Source organism: Notamacropus eugenii, chromosome 4 (assembly GCF_028372415.1).
Source record: "Notamacropus eugenii isolate mMacEug1 chromosome 4, mMacEug1.pri_v2, whole genome shotgun sequence".
NCBI classification, from domain to species: domain Eukaryota; kingdom Metazoa; phylum Chordata; class Mammalia; order Diprotodontia; family Macropodidae; genus Notamacropus; species Notamacropus eugenii.
In genome coordinates, this window is record NC_092875.1 from 57,643,355 (window position 1) to 57,657,897 (window position 14,543).

The window sequence follows — 14,543 nt, forward strand, 5'->3', positions numbered from 1 at the left end:
TCATATTTTTGCCATGACATCATTTACTTTATGCCCGTTCCCTCTACATATATCCCTTTTATCATAATAGCTGCACAGTTCTCAAGATTAACAGGTAGCATCTTCCCTTACAGGGAGGTAAACAGATTGCCCTAATTGAGTTGCAAGTTTTTGTTTTTGTTTTTTCCCCTCTGTTTACCTTTTTATGATTCTCTGGAGACCTGCATTTGAAGATCAAATTGTCTATTGAGTTCTGGTGTTTTGGTCAGGAAGCTCTAGAAATCCCTTATTTCGTTGAATGACTTTCTCCTTGCCTGAAATGTTATGCTGAACTTTGCTGGGTAGTTGATCCTCGGTTGGAGTCCCAACTCCTTTGCCTTACGGAATATTGGGTTCCAATTCTTTCGATCTTTTAATGTAGAAGCTGCAAGGTCCTGTGTGATCCTGACTGTGTGACCTTGATATTTAAATTGTTTCTTTCTGGCTGCTTGTAGTATTTTCTCCTTCACTTGATAGCTCTGGAATTTGGCAACTATATTTCTTGGGGTTTTGAGTTTGGGATCCCTTTCCGGTGGGGAACGGTGGATTCTTTCGATGACTATTTTGCCCTCTGAGTCTAGTACTTCTGGGCAGTTTTCCTTGATGATTTCCTGGAAGATATTGTCCAGACTCTTTTCTTCATCATGGGTTTCTGGCAGGCCAATAATTCTTAGATTTTCTCTCCTGGATCTATTTTCCAGGTCAGTTGTTTTTCCAATTAAATATTTTAGATTTTCTTCCATCTTTTCATTCTTTAGATTTTGTTTGACTGACTCTTGTTGCCTCATTGAGTCATTAGTTTCTACTTGCCCAATTCTGATCTTGATCGTATTGTTTTCTTCAGTTAGCTTTCGCATCTCCTTTTCCATCTGGCCAATTTTTCCCTTTAAGGAGCTATTTTCTCCATTTAATTTTTGTACTTCTTTTTCCATTTGACCAATTTTCCCAGTTAGGTTTTGGGTTTCCTTTTCCATCTGATCAATTTTCCCTATTAGGTTTTGAGTTTCCTTTTCCGTTTGATTAACTCTTCCTTTTAGGGAATTATTCTCTCCAGTTAATTTTTGAACTTCCTTTTCCATTTCTTCAATTTTCTTTTTCAGATTGATGTTCTCATCAGTGAATTCTTTTTTTATGGTTTTAAAATCATTGGCCAGTTTTTCTTTTATATCCTTCTTCAGACGTTCCAGGTAATCTAGTTGTGCTTGGGAGAAATTCATAGTCCCATCTGAGGTTTCAGATGGAAGTACAGTCTCAGCTCTGACCTCTTTGGTGTTTGTGTTTTGGTCCTTATCCCCATAGAAAGATTCTATGGTTTTTTCACTTTTCGTCTGCTTTTTCCGATTCATGATGTTGGCTGAGTGTTGTAGCTTTTGGTTCTTTCAGTCAGAAGGTACAGATCTTTTAAGTTGAGTTGATGTTTGTCTAGGCTAAAAGCAGGCTTTTTTTTTTTTTTGTTGTTGTTGTTTCCCAGATCAACCCTGGGTTTAGCTTGATAGGTGTGTGGGAGGTGTGGTCTGTTCTCAGGATATCTCCTCAGCTGGCCTGAGGCAAAGGCAAGGTCCAGGGGGATGGTGATCCCAGCTTCCCTATTGTCTTCCCTTTTCCCCTGGAGGGCTGGGGCACGCCTAGAGGCTAATGCGTGTTCCCGCCCCTCCTGGGGCTCGTCTCCCTGGCTGAGGCTTGCTTGGGTCTCAGTGCGAATTTTTCTCTGCCCTGGGTCGTCTGTCCCTCCAGATAGCCTCCACCACGGTAGGAAGAATCCCCCTTTGCCACCTCTCCAGCCTCTGGTGTTATGAGACCACCCGCCCCCTTCTGCTGCTCCCACTGATCCAGGATCAATCTGGGGAAGAATTTTATGGTTCCCTCACGGTCATCGGGGGGGAGGGGAGAGCACTTACTGATCACTCCGGCATCCCAGCTTCTGGATGTTCAAGTAGTGACCCACTGAAGTCCCGTCTTTAGGCTGAAGATTTCAAAGGCTGTTGCGCTGATATCGTTGGCTCGGCCTGGCTTATCTCCTGCTCCGCTGGTCTCGCCCGCCACTCTCGGGCCCCTCGGGTCGCCTCCGCCCTGCCGCGCCGACCGCGCTGCGCTGTGCGCCAGGCTCTTACCCCCACGGAACAGATCCCTCCCGTGGACCTTCCAGTCCAGCCTGGGCTCCGAATCTGTCAAAGTCCGTCTCCCACTGGATTCTACACCTCCAAAGTCTGGTCAGACTCTCCCCCCAGAAATATCCAAAGGAGTTTTTCCAGGAGCTTAGGTGAGTCGTTGCTTTCACTCCGCCATCTTGGCTCCGCCCCCTTAACATTCTTTTAAAAAAAATTTTAAGGGACAGAGCCAGGATGGTGGAATAGAAAGACACAATACTCTAGTGCTTCACCCACAGCCCACAAAATACCTGCAAAAAATGAATCTCAACAATTTCTAGGGCAGCAGAAACCACAGAATAACAGAGTGAAAGAGGTTTCCAGCCAAGGGTAACATGCAAGGCTGACAGGAAAGGTCTGTCTCATCATATCCTAAGCGGAGCTCAACCCAGCACAGCCCTCCTGGGAGGAACATTACCTGAACAGACTTCCTGGGCAGAGAATACAGACTGAGTTGAGTCAGAAGAGATGATATCCATAAAAAAATAATAAAATAAAAATTAAGGGGTGAAGGAAGAAAATGCTGGGAGGAGAAAGGGAGAAATGGAATGGGGCAGGTTATAACTCATAAAAGAGATAAGAAAAATCCTGTTCAATGGAGGAGAAAAGGAAGAAGATGAGAGGGTAAAAGTGAAGCTTACTCTCTTCACATGTGGCTTAAGGAGCTAATAATATGATTACTAAATTTGGTATGAAAATTTATCTTACACTACAGGAAAGTAGGGGAGAAGGTGACAGGTGGGATGAAGGGGATGATAGAAGGGAGGACAAATGGCAGAAGGGAGTAATTAGAAGTAAACACTTTTGGGAAGGAACAAGATCAAATGAGAGAATAAAGAAAAGGGAAGGGGACAGGGTAGGATAGAGGGCAATATAGTTAGTATTACACAACATGATTATTATGGAAGTCTTTTGCAAAACGACATATATGTAGCTGGTATTGAATTGCTTGCCTTCTCAGTGGGGATAGGTAGGTAGGTAGGAAGGGAGGGAGGGAGAGAAGTTGGAATTCAAAGTATTAGAAATGAATGTTGAGAATTATTATTGCATATAACTGGGAAATAAAAAACACAGGTAATGGGGTATAGAAATTTATCTTGTCCCACAAGAAAAGAGAGAAGATGGGGATAAGGGAAGGGTGGGGTGTGATAGAAAGGAGGGTACATTGAGGGAAGGGATAATCAGAATTCAAGGTATTATGGGGAGGGGGGAGGGGAGAGTTGGGGAGAAAAATTGGAACTCAAAAATTTTGTGGAAATGAATGTCAGAATCTAAAAATAAATAAATTAATTAAAAAAAATTTTGAGTCCCAAATTCCTTCCCTTCCTTCCTCTACTTCCTCTTCCCTGATACGGTAAACCATTTGATACAGGTTATAAATGTGCAATCATGCAAAACATATCTCCATATTAATCATGTTGCGAACAAAAACATAGAGCAAAAACAACCTCTTGAAAAAAAAATTGAAAAATAGTGTGTTTTGATCTGCATTCAGACTCTTATGAGTTCTTTCTCTGGAGGTGGATAGCATTTCCCATCATGAGTTCTTTGGAACTATCTTGGATCATTGTATTGCTTAGAAGAGCTGAGTCTATTGTAGTTGATCATTCCACAATTTTGCTCTTACTGTGTACAATGTTCTCCTTGTTCTGCTTACTTCACATTGCTTCAGTTCATGTAAGTCTTCCCAGGTTTTTCTGAAATCATCTTGCTCATCGTTTCTCATAGCATAATAATAATCCATTACAATCGTATACTACAATTTGTTCAACCATTCACCAATTGATGGACATACCCTTGATTTGCAGTTCTTAGTCATCATAAAAAAGAGTTGCTGTAAGTATTTTTGTACAAAAAGATTCTTTTCCTTTTTTAAAAAAAATCTCAGTAGGATACAGACCTAGTAGTGACATTGCTGGGTCAAAGGGTATTCACATTTTTATAGCCCTTTGGACATAGCCCCAAATTGCTCTCCAGGATGGTTGCATCAGTTCACAACTTCACCAATCAGTGCTCCAATTTTCCCACATCCTCTCCAACATTTATCAATTTCCTGAAAAGAATTCTTTGTGCAGTATGTCCAACTGTCATGGGAAAAATAGTCCCATTGAGTTCTATAAAATGAACTGGAGAAGGCAATAGCATCTACTCTAGTATCTTTGTCCAGAAAACTCCAAATGGGGTCACAAAGAGTGGGGCATAGCTGAAATGACTGAACAACAACAAATAATTGTTTGTTTCCATTCTCTTTCTCCTAGGATCCCTGCTAGCTCTAAATCTATGATCATAAATCATAGGATTTATTCCCATTAAATATGCTATTAAATTCAGCCCAACATTCTGATCTATGATCTTTTGAAATCTTGACTTTTTAATTATTAATAATAATAACAGCATTTGTAGAGTTCTTTAAAGGCATGCAAATTGCTGTGCATTTATTATCTCATTGGATCCTCACAACAGCCCTGTGAAGTAGGTGATGATATAATTTCCATTTTACAGATGAGGAAACTAAGTCTGAGAAAGGCTAAGTGACTTTCCTGGGGTCATACAGCTTGTAAGTATCTGAAATGGGATTTGAACTCATTCCAGGGCTCTTACCCATTGTACCACCTGGAATTGTTATTTCCTGTAAATAATTAAGCTTATTGCAACCTAAGGAAATATGTTTATTTGTAGAGAAAGATGTAGACTTAAATAAGCCTCTAGGGATCAGGAAGGTTGTCACTGTACTGTTTCAAAAATTCCCCCTTGTGCCTTTCCTGGTTAATTCTTGGGGTAGTGTGTTTGTCCGTCCTCTCATTTACCTGGTGTGATGTGGCTCCAAACGGGCATTCCCCTGTGGTTGGGGACTTCTCATTCTAGTACATGCTGTTCTCTAATAGTAAAGATAGTTGTTAAACAGCATTGAAGGCATCACTGAAAAGACAATTGCCAGAGACTTTTAATCAGTCCCTTCTGGTTGTGTTTGAGAGTTTCAAATATAATAGGGAACAGTTAAGTGTAGAAAGAAAGCACCGAGAGACTTCTTATTTCTTGGCAGCCCCGCTGATGCCAGGAGGCTTCTGTCTTTCAAAACTTTGCTAAAATTCCACCTTCTACAGGAAGACTTTCCCAATCCCTCTTGGTTCTAGTGTCTTTCCTCTGTTGATTATGTGCTATTTATCCTGTACATAGCATGTCTCTACATGGTTGTTTGCATGTTTTTTCCCCCATTAGATTGTGGGCTCCCCAAGAGCTGGTACTGTCTTTAATCTTTTTTGTATCCCCAGTTCTTGGCAGAATGCCTGGCACAGAGTAGGTACTTAGTAAATGTTTATTGAATGATTATCTTATGGTTTAACGTGACCTAGCCTGGGTGATAGGGTTTGATGTTGTGGTAGAGGCTGGACCCTTGAGTGTTCTTCCTCACCTCCAAGGTGTTGCCTCTCAGAGAATCTCAGTGTCCATCTCAGCACCCTCAAGCTGGGTGGGATGGTGTTAGCTGCTACATGTCTCAAGAAGTCCTTGGTGCCTTCAGGTTAAATGGAAACAGGACTCATTATGGAACTCTGTGGCTTCTTCCTCAACTGCTAAATCTTTTCAAGAGATTGGAGGTGTCCCTTTGTTCATGCCCTGTCAGAATGCTGGTGTTTTGCTGGTGTTGGGTCCTAGGGAGGGTTATTGGCCCTGGAAGGGCATCTTAGCTTTATTCCCCTGTATATCAGGGGTAAGGCCACTCCTTCATTCCATTGGCACCACCTACTCTTGATCTTGAGTTCTGACCTTCGTGGGACCCTGTTGGACCCTACAGGATGGAATGTTCTAGCTCCTCTTCTCCTCTCCAGTGTCTGGAACGTTTCAAGAATTTTTATTGCTCTTAATGACAGGAAAATACACAGAGAAAGTCAAAAGGAAGGTAGACCAGTGATTTGGGTTCATCTTCTTCACAATGATCTTCTCCCTCAAGAAACACTGATGTACCTGTTGGGTATTCCCCTTTCCTTTCCCCTCTCTCCACCCCATGCCATGCCAGTAAACTCTCACCAAGTGAGTCAGAACATCTGAAACTCTGGAACTCACAGGTAATTTCTTAGGATAGAGCAGGGCACATTCATTTAGATATTGATGCTTATACACCTAAGACCACGAGAGCACAAAGATGAAAGAGTCTGCTCAAAAATCCAGGCCCAGGCTTGCACAGGGTCTCTATCTTCCCCAATAGGGTAATGTCCAATGAGACCTCCAATGGAAGTTGTCTGGGAAGGACATGTGTTTCAACTGCCATGAGCTGTGGTCCCATGGTAGCCAAAGGGTAGAAAATAGTGAGATGCAATTCCACCTACCCTCTTCACAGGAAGTCCCAGAGCTGTATGATACCAGCTCCAGGATCACAGGAAGACAGATCAAGAGAGGCAGTCATTGTCTTTTTCAAGATCCATTGTTCTGTCAGTTCTTCTGGCTCAGTGTCCAACATCAATCCTCTTCAGCACTCAGTCACTCACATTTGGACAGTTAGAAGCAGGAAGTGAATCTTTGCACATGCTCTGTGTAACCTCCATTATATATGAAATAGGATCACACAGGCCTCCTTCCTTCCTTCCTCCTTCCCTTCTTCTCTCTGTTTTTCTCTCTTCTTCCCTCCCTCCCTCCCTCTCTTTCTGGGTCTATACCAGAATAACTAGATCAAAGGATATGTACCAGTTAGTGAATTTCTTAGATAATTATAAACTGTTTAGAATGATTGAATCAATTCACAATTCTGCTAACAGTGTGTATTATTGTTCCTGTCTTCTCATAGCATTGAATGCATTTTTTATCATCTTTTCCATGTTAATAAGTTAAAGTCCAGAGTTTTAAACTTGTATTTTCCTTATTAGTGATTTTGGAGAATTTTTCATATATTTATTGATCATCTTCATTTCTTCTAAAGACTGTTGGTATCTTTTGACCACTTGTTTACTGGGGGAATGGCTCTTGGTCCTACATATTTGTGTCAGTTCTTTACATATCTCAGATATTATATGTTTATCTGAGGAACTGGATACAAAGATTTTTTTTTCAATTTAGGAGTTATTGTCTTCTTTTGCTGAAGGAAATTATGGAAGGGAAATTAGAATTGTCCCACTTGACTGCAGTGGGCAGACCCAGAAGTAATGGATGGAAAATATAGAGACTTATTTAGGTTTGAAGTTAGGAAAAGCTTGGTAACAATAACAGCCATCTCAAAATGGGGCGAACTTTCTTGAGAAAGTAGAAACTTCTCCCTCAGTGGGGGTCTTCAAGAAGAAACACAAGGGCTACTTGTTGAGTATGTTGTCCAGTAGATTCTTGCTTGGGTGTGTGTTAGATTAGATGGTTTCTGGAGTCCCTGCAATTCTGAGACTCTGTACCAAGCTTGAACTGTTTCTATGATGCCATATAACTTGTCATGTTGGTTGCATGAAGGAGATGACCCTCAGAAAAACCCAAACATCTGTACTGCTTTGGGAATCTTCAGCCTTTTCCTGACCATGAGAGTTTGGCATTTCCATAAAAGTTGTTTGAAAGTGCTAACTCTTTCTATTACTCTATTTACAGATCCCACCCAATGAGGAAGGCATAAAGAATATTAAAAAATTTGTGACCACTTTCAAGAATATCTTTTTATTGTGGGGTGGACCCACTCGCTCAGTTCTTTTCATCTGCCATCCAGACTACATCAAGCCTGTCACATCAGCGTCAGGTATGTAAACTCCAAGAGTCATGGTTACCATGGCAACATCTATCCCTGCCTGCCCTCTCAGCTATTCATCAATCCTCCCACTGGCACATGTGATCATAGAACACCTTATACAGTGAGAAAAATCAATATTTGTTGCCTTCAAGAATTTACCTTCTCCTTGGGACAGAGTGCAATGAAAGCTGTTAAATGGGAAAAGACGGAATAAGGAAGAGGAATGGAAATGTGATGGAAGGGGAAGAAGAGGAAGAGAATGGTGGGAAAAATAAAGAAAGAGGAACAAAGAAGGAGAGAGTGGACAGAGGAGAAAGATAGAAGCTAGAAGTTCCTGTTATATATCTATGTCTGTGTCTATAGCTATGTCCATATCTATATCTAATCCTATATCAATATCTATATCCACATCTATCCATACCTATATTTATACCTATACCCACATCTGTATCTATGTACATCCATCTTTGTGCCTATATCTACATACCTATCAATATCTTTCAATAGCTATACCCATATCTATATCCACATCTATCCATACCCATATCCATACCTATATCTATATCCATATGTTTATCCATGCACATATCTATATCCATCTCTGTTTCTATATCTTTATCCATATCTATATCTATCTCTGTATCTATCTCTTTTTTATACCTGTATCTATATCTATATTTATGTTCATCACTGTATCTATATATCAATACCTATGTCCACATAGATATTCATCTCTGTATCTAGGTATATCTATATTCATCTCTATCTCAATCTTATACCTGTTGCCATATCTATATCTATATTCATCTCTGTGTCTATAGGTATATATCAATGCCTATATCTATTCATCTCTGCATCTATATCCATATCTACGTCTACATCCATCTCAGCATATCTATCTATCTATATCCATTTTTATCTATCTCTCTGTTGGTTTCTATGGTTATATCCATCCCTATACCTATTATAAATTGGAACCAATGAGCCAGGGAAGGCACTAGAATTACAGTGACTTGGGAAAGGTTTCCTGGAGAGGGCGAGATTTTAGCTGGGACTTGGAGAGTAAAGCCACAAGGTAGAGATGAAGAGGGATGGGAGATAGCCAATAAAAAGTCCTGAAGGGGTGTAAGAGACAGCAAGGAGGAGTCAATGAACTGCAAGTACAAGGAGAAGGGAAAGGTAAAAGAAAATTGCAAAGGCAGTTGTGGGGCAACTTGTGGAGAGCTTTGAATGCCAACCAATACTCTGGTTCAAAGAAGGTAGGGGGAACCCCTGAGTTCCTCCCCTTTCACCCACTCCCTGATCTTTGGTTCCTCCCCTCCCCCTTAAGGGAAGATGGCCTAGGGCTGGAAGAATCTTAGCATTGGACAGGAGCGAGTCACCAAACATAGTCACCACCATAGTTGAGTTTATATTCTCTGGGGGTTATGCTGTGTATGGACAATCAACATTATAAAAATAAAATAGAAGTGAAAGAGAAGTCTGCATTTCCTTTGGTAAATTAGGTAGAGCTTTCAAAGACCCCAGGGCTTTCTCTGAAACCAAAACTCATTCTTTTTAAACAGTAATATTCTGCTGGTAGTACCATGTAGCCATGAATCACAGAACACCACCATCAAATGCTACCACTCTCCTGAGAGTGAATTCAAGTACAAGTAACCCTGCTCCCCACACAAAAAACCAAACCAAACCAACCATAGTCTCTGCCTTTAAGGAGCTGACATTTTAATGAGGACAAGGGGGAGAGAACGGTGAGGGAAAGGAGATGTAGAAGTCAAGCTAGGAGAGGAATGAAGGATGGCAGGTCTGGGTTCTTCTTCAAAATGGAGACCCCAGAAATCAATCATGGGAGAAGGAAGGCCACAGAGGTGAAGGGATGTTAGAGGGTGTTGAGCTGAAAGTTTGGTTAAAAAAAGCAAACAGGCTGAATGCATATTGTTTCTTCCTTTAAAGCTAGCAGTTATGTGGCCATGGAGCCAGAGAAGGAGATCTCTGACTGAATGTTACAGGAATGACCAGGCTTAAATCTGTTTTAGGACAATCCAAGGGTGTCTGTGTCTCTCAGATTTATGATCTCTATATATGTTTAACTATTCCATGAGAAAGGAATTTTTTTAATTGAATAGGTTGTAAATACAGTAAGATAACAGAGTTGACAAAGTTTCAATTGAAATTATGACCAGGATATCTATGTTTTCTTTACCATTAATATGCCATAACATAGTATATGCCCACAAAATATTAAGATATAGAAAAAGTCCCGTTATTCAAGATAGTGTCTCAGGATAAGGGTCTCATAAAGTATACTAAGTCAGCCCCATTTGGCCTTGTTGACATAGGCAGAGGTATTCTCTGAGTTTACTTCAGAGAACAAAGAAACTGTTAGATCTGTCTAGCTTCTTCTTTTAATTGATTACTTCAAGCTCTGGCCCTTATTAAAGTTCAAAAGTGATATTAAATATTATCATTTCCTCCTTTTGATCAAAGGTAAACTGAAGGCTTCCCCTGTAGACCAAGACAGGTATGGGAAAACCTCTAAACCAGTCCTGGGTATGCAAGGGACTCAGGTAGGGAGGGAGCTGTTCTTCATGCAGGTCTTGTCAAGACTCTTGGGAAAGCTGTCCAAGTCTGATATTGTCTTTTTCAGGTCCCTTCAAAATTGAAGGGCAAGGTCTCCTATGGGCTTAGATGTTCACTTGGGTGCAGGGGCAATAGATGTGACAGATGAGTCCAAGAGTCCATACAATCAGACAGACCTGACAGAGGCTCCCAGAAAATATGATTTGATAATTGAGAGGTAACAGCACAACATAGTTACATAGGTAAAGGCACATAGAAATAGTTCAGTTTCCTAGCCATGCAGGGCTTGGTTCAAACAGTACAATAAATGGTTCAGGTTCCTAGTCACACAGGGCTAGGTTCGAATAACACAATAAAGTTTTTCTCACAGTTCACAAAATTTTTGCATGAAGTCAGGTACAGATTAAAATGTAGATGGCTCACAATAGACCAGTTTTGAGAAGGGAGATTTACATGTCACCAAGATAAACAAGAAAACTTAAACATGAACCATACAAATAAATGCAATCATTATTCCCAATGTTAACTAACATCAAGTTCCTGGTATCCCATTTCCTTATTCCCAATGTCCATTTAACCAGTACTTTTTGAATCCCAGATGTCTCATGTAGTTATCTGATACTAAATATCCTTTCTTTGACGGTAGGCTTTATTCTTAGGACAGTTCACAAATGGAGTTCTGCTTCTCTGGTTCAGATCTAAAAGTTCCCAGATAATTCTGACAATATGAATTAGTAAAATCACTTAAAATTTGTTCTCCATTTTTGAAACTTCAGAGAATTTGAGTTTATATTATTTATGAATTCTGTCTTTACCTAAATTCTGTGCCTGGAATGAGAATCTCTTAAAATGTGAGGGTCCAACTATAAAATGAACTCATCTGCCTTTTAAAATTATTGGACAGGTACTTTAACAAAGAAGAAGCAATTGAACTTACTTTTACCACTATCTTATACATTTTTTTGCTCAGAAATCCAAATGTGAGATCATATTATCTTGCATGATAAATTTTTAGAAGCCAATCATATACATCTGTATATAATTCTTAGAGGAATGAGTCTGATTCTGTTGCTTTTCCTCAAAATTTGCTATCCTTTTTAATTAGACCTCTATCACATTACAATTTTGTCTTATTACTTTGTCTAATCATTTCTTCCTTTGGAGGATGTTATCTCTGTATTATATTTATTTATTTGACCATGAATATACATTAAAATTGTAAACTATTCATTCCTGCATCCCATTATAGTAACTCTGAGATGTTCTAATTTCCATTTATTATTTAATAGATTAACTTTGTACTTACAGCACTTCTTGGTTATAGAAATGTGTTATAAAAGAATAACAGGGACAATACCATATATCTTAACAGAAGGAAAGAACTTTCTTAGTTCTTTTTAATTACAGGAATGAGTCATTATCTGACAGCCAATCATGTGGTCACTAGGTGCTGAAAGCAAGACTTAAGAGCAATCAAGTGGCAAATGTCCTTTTTCAGAAAGAAAACAGCACATTTGGGAAACAGAGTTAGGAAGATCCTACACAGGCTGTGAACAAGGTCATCTTCAAAACCTTTCCAGGAATTTATCTTTAGCACTTCTGAGCCTGTAGCTCATGCCAATTGACTTTATGATAACTTAGACAACTGTTTTCGTAATCAGAGCTTAAAATAATAGTAAATTGCAGTCTCAGTCTTAAATAGCAAATAAATATTGACTGGTATCCTTCAGATAGAGTTATCTCAAATCTGATTGAGTTATTAATTATCAAATCAAGTTACATAATTTTTCTTGTCTTCTTAAAATACTTCCTCACACTCTCTAAACATACTTAAGCCATCTGAAACTGACACAAAGGTATCCAGAACAACTATCTAGAGACAAGACGGCTTTGGATAACTCCCATTTGTTCCCAAACTTTATTATCTGCCTTCCACATTTTCAGTCAAACATTTATTTCTCTTTTCCAAATCTCTCAGTCCCATTATTCAGATTATTCTGCTTTCCTTTACATTTTAACCATAAGATAAGATAGCTCATAAGTTATTGCTTTTTACTAGCATAACTATACTGGAATCCCATTCTAGCTTAAACAAAGCAAAGAGGTTAATGACTAACTTTACAGGTTGATGGATTTATGTTTTTGTTTCATAAGTTTGTTATTTTCCCCTAATTATACTCACTTTGGAAGAATGACATACTTCAGAATTTAAGTCTTTTACATACGATATGTTCAAACGCAAATTTTAACTCTTGCTTAGGCCATGAAGTGACAACAAATTCAGATAAAAATAGCAAGATATCTTCTGCTTTGTAGATCATCACATTAATTTAACAGTGAATTATCTTGAAAATTTAGCAGACCTTTCAAAAATCACACAAGATTTTTCAAAACATTTCTTGTAAAAGTATTTGCTCTTCTTCTTCTTTTTATTTATTTTTAACGCGGTTTATAACAGATAAAGCAATTCAAACTTTTGGTCAGGTGATACATTTTATTAAAGCATTTACAATATGGACCACAAAAGAATTTTTTTAAAACATTAACCAACTGAGACAGAGATAATATTTATGTTGCTAACTTCACAAGCTCTTGACCTAATTGTCTCCACAGTATTACTAAGAATTAAAGGACCCTAACTTAATGTTGTTGGTCTAAAGTCCTATGCCTAATAGTTTAATTTTTGACAACCTCAAATGTTCCCTTACCCATAATCTATAATTGAATAGGTCTGGTATTAAGCTTACAAACCTCTTGACTATAGGAAATTGCCACCAATAGTAAGGACATTGCAGGGATACAATATCTCCCCCACTTCATGTCAGTTCCAGGAAGGATTAGATTATCCACTTGCATTCAGTCAGGCTTAAAGTCTGCCAGGTGTCAGTGAGGAAATTGAGTCAGGAGAGTCCCACCTCAGCCCATGTTGAACAGCTGCTCTCCCCGCCTTCCCTTGAGATCACCTATGCAGTTCATACCAGCATCTCATCATCTTACTGGCATCATATACTGGAGGCTCAGATTGCCTTTCTTGCTTCCCGTACCTGGAGTTAGACTCAGAAGAACAGTCACTTAATAGTCCCATAGCATCTAAAAATGGCAAGTTCCAATAACCAGGTTTCAAATATGATTATAGTTTCACTTTGGCTAAGGAACATCTTTTGAGGCAAGTCTTAAGTGGCTTACATGTCTTTCTTTACATGTTCTAGTTCTTGATTAAATGGCAATCATAAAATCTAATTTACCATCAAAACCTTGATTTTTCCATCAATGCCAAATTTTACCTGAGGTTACCTTCCTCTTGGAAATTTAGACTGAAATTCTTTTCTCCAAACTAAAGATGGCATTGATTTATTTTCAGTAATTAATTCAGTCTATTGTTTTAATACTAATTGCTTTTACCTCACTTTTTAACATGTCCAATTTTTCTCCCCATCACTCCCTTCCCCCTGCTTCCTAATACCTTGCATTCTGATTACTCCTTCCCTCAATGTACCCCCCCTCCATCACACCCCACCCCTCATCTATCCCCATCTTCTCTCATTTCTTGCAGGGCAAGATGAATTTCCATACCCCTATCCCTGTAGTTATTTCCCGATTATATGCAATAAAAAGTCTCAACATTTGTTTCTAATACTTTGAATTCTCTCCTTCCCTGTCCCGCTCCCCAGCCCTACTGAGAAGGGAAGCCATTCAATACAGATTAAATATGTGTTGTTTTGCAAAAGACTTCCATAGTAATCATGTTATGTAATACTAATTATATTACCCTCTGACCTACCCTATCCGCCCTTATTTTCCCCCCCTACAATTGACCTTGTCCCTTCTTGAAAGTGTTTATTTCTAGTGACTCCCTTCTCCCAATTGCCCTCCCTTCTAACATTCTCTTTGCTCCACTTGTTGCCTCCTTTCTTACTTTCCTGTGGTGTATATAAATTTTCATATCAAATTTAGGGAGCATGTTATCCCCTCCTTCAGCCATACGTGGGGAGAGTAGCTTTATTTTCCTCCCCGCTCCCCTTCTCCCTTATCTCCTCCATTGAATACGATTTTTCTTATCTCTTTTATGAGTTTTAGCCTGCTGCATTCCATTACTCCCTTTC

The 14,543-nt window shown here is 39.2% G+C and overlaps 1 protein-coding gene across 1 annotated transcript in view; it reads left to right on the forward strand.

Annotated features, from left to right (window-relative positions):
- The window catches only part of LOC140499583 (cytochrome P450 4F2-like), a 72,641-nt gene that overhangs the window by 42,514 nt on the left and 15,584 nt on the right, over positions 1–14,543 (forward strand). Inside the window, exon 3 of the mRNA XM_072601196.1 lies at positions 7,725–7,869. Coding sequence (XP_072457297.1) covers positions 7,725–7,869 — 145 coding nt within the window. The remainder of the gene's footprint in view (positions 1–7,724; positions 7,870–14,543) is intronic.